Source organism: Montipora foliosa, chromosome 12 (assembly GCF_036669935.1).
Source record: "Montipora foliosa isolate CH-2021 chromosome 12, ASM3666993v2, whole genome shotgun sequence".
Lineage (NCBI taxonomy): Eukaryota > Metazoa > Cnidaria > Anthozoa > Scleractinia > Acroporidae > Montipora > Montipora foliosa.
In genome coordinates this window covers 14,447,743-14,455,242 of record NC_090880.1, presented here as the reverse complement: position 1 = coordinate 14,455,242, position 7,500 = coordinate 14,447,743, and the positions used below count along the sequence as shown (strand labels likewise).

At 37.9% G+C, this 7,500-nt stretch overlaps 1 protein-coding gene across 1 annotated transcript in view; it reads right to left on the bottom strand.

Moving 5' to 3' along the window:
- LOC137979609 (polypeptide N-acetylgalactosaminyltransferase 2-like) overlaps positions 1-7,500 on the bottom strand; it is an 18,130-nt gene that overhangs the window by 6,775 nt on the left and 3,855 nt on the right. Inside the window, exons 2-3 of the mRNA XM_068826918.1 lie at positions 4,732-4,925; positions 2,634-2,732 (exon numbers count right to left, since the gene is read on the bottom strand). Coding sequence (XP_068683019.1) covers positions 2,634-2,732; positions 4,732-4,925 — 293 coding nt within the window. The remainder of the gene's footprint in view (positions 1-2,633; positions 2,733-4,731; positions 4,926-7,500) is intronic.

Here is a 7,500-nt window from a genome sequence, read left to right as displayed (position 1 = left end):
AAAGAGCGCAGTCACAAATGCACTTATTTTTAGATACACTTTACCCGCGAAAGTAAACAAAGGGTCGCCACTAAGACCAATCAGGATAAGCCATGTTTTTCAGGGACATGACAACTAATTTCGTGGGAATAGGTACTCTAAATATAGACTCATTTGTGACTGTACTGGGGAGCCCACTGATGTCATAAGAACACTCCTATCTAATTCACTGTTTATACTGATCAGCAGGCTGAACTGGTCGTGTGCATATGGTAAAGACACCTGTTGTAAGTGAATAGGCCATTTTCGAAACATCAATTATTCAGCTTTATAGTGAGGCCTTCGGGATGACCTTCGGCATCTGTAGCGTAATGGTTTCACGCTTGTCTCCCACCAGATCTTTAATATTCTTCTCGACCACTCTTGAGAAACCTCCAAGGACATCCTCGGTTGATGATGTTGTATTAATGATCTTGTATTCAGGATATCTGTTTGTGAGCTCTAATCGCAGCTGACTGTATTTTGTGGTCTTCTCAAAATATTTTAATTCTCTGTTTTCCAACCATTAGTCATAATAATATGTAGATTTAGCCAAGCCTAATAGCGGAGCTCCCGGGTTTTTACTTGGGCCCGTTAGGGCACCGAGTTATAAAACATGTACTTTTAGATTTCAGTCTTTTTTTTTCCTGTGCAGCCAAATGCACAATAGAAAGCACGTGGCGCTGTTGACGTTGGTTAAAGCAAACCACGTGGTCCAAAGTGCAAAACATCTTCTTGAGCACTGCTTTGTGGTGGACTGCGTTGCTTGGTTTACTGGAGATCGATGTTGCGTTAGGTTTAGTAATCGCTTTCTTCTTGGGGCGCTCAAAATACATACATATACAAAGGCACACGCTTTTCGCGGTAGAGCCACACTAAAAGATGTCGAGCGGCAGATTTGAAACGGGTCGTTCCGCGAACATGTAAGTACGTTATGCTAGTGAAAATGCACGACGCAAGCGAACGCAAGCGCATGAAATTGAACGTTTCATAAGTTTAAAAAACAATATAAATAATGATAATTTTTTCAAAAAGAAATGGATTTTTTCATCTAGTTTGCTATTCAACTAAGTAGAGGTGTATATGTATATGTATATGTATGTGTGTGTATGGATGCGTGCATGTGTATATATATATATTTATTGATTTTTTTTTTTTTTGCTTTTTTTTTGCTGCAATGTAATAATGTAATTTTGTTCTTAACGTGAAAAAAAAGTAGAGTATTGCATTGTATTGTTAGTAGAGTAAGTAGCCCGTAATGTAAGTAATGTAATTTTTGTAAGTAATGCTAGTATAATAGAGGATTGTTTTTGTAAGTAACGATAGTATAGTAGAAATAAAAATAAATAAAAAAAAAAAAGCGAACGCAAGCGTAAGCGCAAGCACAAGAAAAAGGAAAATGTTTTTTCCTTGTGGTTCTGCTTACGTCAACCCATTTTCACTGTGAAATAATCACTCTTATGCTTGCGCTTGTGCTTGCATCACTTATGAAAACTATAAAGATTTGTTGTGTTGCACTGAAGGGCCCATTAGGGACGTAGTAAATGAAGTACATAAATTTTACATATATGCTGCCAAAATTTAATAGAATGACTAGTCAATATGTATGTTGCAGGTCATGTTGTTCCTTAGGTTAATTTGCAACCAAACTACTGTAGTTCATTTTGCTGCAACCTAGGTCAACTTGTTTCAACCTACAATTTTGGACAAAACTCGTTGGGAAAATAGGATACACCGCTATAAAATGGTCATACCCTTATTTGTCTGTGTTGTAAAAGATTAACTTCTCCATACTTTCCCCCCTCCCCTTTATCCAATGTTGGTTAAATAACGGCCAAAGGCTTGCACAGAACTTTGCACCACATTAGCAAGATTGGAACGGGGGAGAGGGGGGGGGGGGGGGGGGAAACATGGGCTTCGTTTGTTCGTGCATGTTCAATGATGTTCACGTCCGAATTTTTCCCAACAGTTTTGTCCAAGATTGTAGGTCAATTTAGGCCAGGTACATTGTTTTGCCAATACAGAAACAACGTTAACACTGTACAAATGCTACGGTGTACATGTAACATTAGGCCTAAAACTTTTGTTTAGGCCTAAGGTTACAATGTAGCTTTAATGAGTGTTTAACCCTTTGATACCCAAACTAGCCCAAACCCACCATACTTACATGTAGTATTTTACTCTGTCTAATGCCAGACAATTTTACTCGTCAATGGGGAATCCCCAGGAGTCAATGGGTTAATCACTCACCCATTAACCACTCACTGTCCCATTAACCCTTTGATACCCAAACCGGCCATACTTAGTATTTTACTCGTCAATGGGGAACCCCCAGGAGTTGTTGTAGGTTGAAACAAAATGACCTAGTTTGGTTGCAAATTAACCTAAGGAGCAAAAATTAATAACCTGCAACATATATGCTGGTACCTAATAACAACCTCTACCTCCCTCAAAAATTATGTCCTCTTTAACCCATTGACTCCTGGAGTGAGACTATAGATTTTACTCTACCTAGCGCCAGATGATTTTACTTGTCAATGCCGACAGTTTAGGAGTCAATGGGTTAAAAGTTAACAACAAAAATAAGCGCAAAAAAAATCACATTTCATTGCCACCTTATAACTGTCCGTAGCAATGCTGCCCTGCCTTCATTGTGAAAGCAAATGATGATCGATGTAGTTGGTAGATCTGTCTTCCATGACCTTGCCTGGCACCTGTAAGTACCAAAAATGTCTTACCAACTTACAAAATGTAGTAGCTGTAATTTGATTTGCAATAACCATCCATCCCTTTGGTTTTAAACAAGTCACTACCACACATAAATGCAATATGCAATTATTATTACAGAGCTAATAAACTAGTCTGTTCATCTTAAAGTCTGTAATTATTTTTACTGGCAACCAACAAAAAGCTAAGGTGATTGTAATTATCCAATAATAAAATTTAACAAAGCAGAGGTTTCTGATTGAACAATTTACTTGCAAGTTAAAAAAAAGGACAAACACTAAGAATTTTGCAGGGAAGATTGACTACCGTATTAACCCGTGTATAAGTGGATCCCATGTATAAGTCGACCCCCCATTTTTGATGGCAAAAAACACAATTTCTTACTTTCTTTGTTAAATGTTCATGGGACACTAAATCTTGTATTCTTCGATTTCTGGAAATGTGGATACACAAAAAAATCAGGGCCTCAAGCGCTTAATAGTTTTGTTGTTCAGCAGCTGTTGTATATGCGGGCATTTTGGCATTTTGTCCTTGAGTTTCGAAAAAGTTCTCAGAAAATCGAACATGTAAACCTCAAACTCACCTCTTTTGTTGTTTAAGGATAAAGGGCTTTAGAGGATAAGCACAATGCAACATCACAGAAGCAGGAGTCAAGCTTTGAAATAACTTGCGAACGATGCGAAAATGTGCAAGGTTTAATTGGTCCTTGACTTATAATTTCTCAAATGACAAACAAAACAAAACAAAACTCATAAACCAAACAATACGAAGTTTGCAAACGAATTTAAATCTACCAGGTTTGTGTAAAGAATAAAAAACATTCATTACCAACCAGCATTTTCACGCAACACGAGTGAACGATGCTTGCACGCAAACACGAGGTATTGCACCAGGTTACTAAGCCGTTGAACGATCGTGTTTTGTTTGAAGAAACAGAAATGCCTTTTAGAACTTTCCGCCTTTGGAAAACGGAAATTTCCAGTGTTTGTTTCATATTTGTGCTTGTGAGTATCTTCAACATTTAGAGTTGGACAAATCCTTTTTCATTTCAACTGGAATTGCTTAGAAATGTAATTACTTTGTTTTAAGGACACGACCCCACAAACTTTTCAGCTTCAACTCCTATCGTGTATAAATAAAGATTCTATTCTATTCTATTCTACATTCGTTTTGAAGTCTTTTGTCATTCATTTTGAAGTCTTTTACGTCGGCTTTTGTCCACTGCGTTCGTTATGCCCAAGACAACATTATCATGTTAAATTTGAATAAATTACTTCGCTGGAACTTGGCTCAAAATCTTTGACCCGTGTATAAGTCGAGGGCGATTTTTGGAGCTTCTTTTGAAGCCATAAAAGGTCGACTTATAAAAGGGTAAATACGGTATATTTTTGCCCATTCTGGAATTGCGCAGGGAACTGGGGCGAGTTTCAGATCTGGACCAATCGAAAAATTGACACCGTCACATGAAAGATAACATCAAGATTGGCTGTCTGTCTGAGTTTCACGCTTTTAGGTCGATCAGAGACCAAGTTACCGACTCTTAAGGCTGCATCCCCCAAACCACATAACCTCTTAAATTTTTGTTACGATTTATGTAATATGAATTCATGAAAATAGGCAAACAAATTGATTTTCACCTCACCTATTTCCAAATAGTAGGTCCTTGACAGGATTTTCCAGTTGTCCCAAATCTGATCAAACTTTTTAAGAGTTTATATGGTTTTGAGGGATGCATCCTCAAAATTAGAGACATTTTGTATGGATCTTTAACTGTGTTTTAAAGTCAGCAACTTGGTCTCTGTTCTACCTAAAAGCATCAAACTTGGACAGGCGGAAATGTTACCTTTCATGTGATGGTGTCAATTTATTGATTGGTTCAAATTTGAAACTCGCCCCAGTTCCCTGCGCAATTCCGGAATGGCCTATATAAATTATAGAACAGTGATTCCTCCAGTTACACATTACAAAAACTCTGCAATGACTTACTCTGAAGACCTGACATCAGGAACATCTCGGTCAAATGCTGCTTTATCACTTGCTTCCTGATTGTATGCATTACTGGAATAAGCATCATCACCTTTCTTTAAACGTGTCGCAGCTAAGTAGCTTTCAACATCAAAGTCCTTTATTCTTCGGTGGTCATTTTCTTCCGCAATCTTTTTTTCTCTCTGGACATTTTCCTGTGAGGGTTGAACAACCACAAAAAAGTGAACGATAGTAAAAGACTTGTTCGCACTTATATATATATATATATTTAACAATTATTCCATAAGCGCGCATTGGATATGAGATGATAGATGGCTAACGAGGTGCGTAGCGCCGAGTTGGCGATAATCATCTCATATCCAACAAGCACCCCCAAAATATAGAAAACTAGACTACAATAAAAATAAAAAGGCCCAAAAAATCACGCATATGCTTGCCGTGTTTGTAGATCATGGTATAATGGCTCATAATCCATGATGGCTTAGCCAATCAAAACTCTTGAATTGCATTATCCAATGATCCAGTTTTTAATAAATAAATAAATAAATATATATATATATATTACACCAAGTCTGGTAATCAAACCTATGCCAAATTGGTGAGAGGCAAGTGCTCTCACTACTATGCCATCCCTGCTTAGATATATAAAAATATAACAATTTATAATAACCTTGAAAGTACAAGGGCTTAAAATGAACTCATCTCTGAAGCAACGCATTCCCTGAATGAGAACATTCATCACTTTTGTGAAGGTTAGTGGGTTTTCTGTTAGATGCCACTGTGAGGGGATTAACATCTAATAAACAATAAGCCACACTTAATTACTGTGGGTGTTCACTGGATATTACTCTGTTGAAAGATGCACCTATGTTGATTTTTATTGCCCCCACAGTGGCATCATTCCAGGTCAGTATATAGTAAAACAAATGATAAATGATAAAGTATAATAGCGGAGCTCCGCGCGCGCCGAAGGCGCGCGCGCGCGGAGCACCTTAGTTAAGAAAATGTGGTAACCCATCGATGTGAGACAATTTGGTTTTATAGCCATGACGTCATGAACGTCCGTACAACGTACGTACGTACGTACGTCCGTCCGCCCCTTCATGTATGCCAATGTGACCAGTACACGTAACCATATCACGGGCTCAAGTTTAGAGCTCATCAAGGAGGCACATTTGACACTAACTAGTTTACAGCATACATCTTTGATATTGGACAGACAGAGCTGAAAAACGACTGCGCATGCGCCAGACAGGGAGCACAAATCCTGCATGAGACGCGAAATGTCCATTTCGATCGTTTGATCTCGTCTTCTGCCTGTGTCACTTTATAACTCTTGACGGTGTGAATTTTGGAAGTGAGATCGTGGTGATTTAATTTAAGGAGACACATCAGATCTGTGTAATATATTTGTGTGTAATTTTTGGGCCTTGAGATCCAAACCCAGTTAAATTTGTTTGGGAATATGCGCTGCAGAAACTAAGCGAGGCTACGGTGAGTGTTCCATATTTGTTTTTGAAGCATGAAGTGTTCACAACGTTTGGTTCAGTTTGCACACTAGGGTATTGCCCATGCAATCTCTACAGTTTTCATCAACAAGATAATTTGGGCAGGGTTTTCTGAAATCACCTTTACAATCAATCATACATGTATTTACAATGCGTTAATTAAACGTAACATGTTCAAAGAGCATTATTTGAAAGTTGTCAACCTTCTCCTTGAACCAAGGCAGCAGTTCATTTAGAGTGCTGCCACTCTGCAATAGCCACTTAACCTCCTGACTGCTCCCATAAAGGCAGCTGTCTAAAAGAAAACACCTTGCCAACTTGTGAAGTTGGAATGAACACAAGTACTGGCCAGAACTACACAGAAAATATTGAAGTTCTTTGTCCCTGTCTCAGGGCTTTTCTTCAATGAAAAGGTAAATTGGTTGCAAGACTGGCCTCTGAGATTACACTCAGAAGAAGTTCTAGTTGCACAGTAGTGTGATCAATAACATTGTTTAATTTATTGCCATAGTGAGGCTTGATTACAGAATCATAAATACTTGCCCACCAAAATACCCTGTGCAATCAACTGATACACCCATGTTCGGGAGACTGTTGGCCTGTTAATTAATGGAACATCGATATATTAGGAAAAGAACAATTTGTTAAATAAAAGTACAAAGTCCAGGCCCTGCTTCCTGTTAATCCTAGGATTATTGACAGGGAAATACTGCTTCAAAGTGGCACCCGAGTGACTTAATTGTAGTCTAGCTTCCACAATCGCCAAATAATAATGATCTATCATTATTGTAATAATGCAACACACTTGGTGTCAACATCTATGTCAAAACTTGGAAGATGGTATTTTTCTTTCCCCCTTGACTGGCCATTATTTGCAAATCTATGTTCAACCCAACGTCCAAGGCAAAATTATAGTTAGACTCAAAAAATTTAAGAACATGTGTTAAGGCAAACAGTTAAGGGTCATTGGTTTATGTGTGGTTTATAGTATGTTTATATGGTTAGCTCATCATGTTTTCTTTGTCTTGGTTGTGTAATAAGAATGACTTTTTGTACTAATTTTCACAGCCCCCATAAAAACTGATATGTGCAGTCTCCTGTGTCTAGGAAAATAATAATATCATTATGATATTGTAGATTATAGCATTGTAATATGCATCTCATGGACAATAACATTCATTTTCGTTTTTTGTCCTTAGGGAGCTGGATCCACCTGGTATTATTTGTGGCAGTTTTGTGAAATATTAGCTCTAAAAGGAGC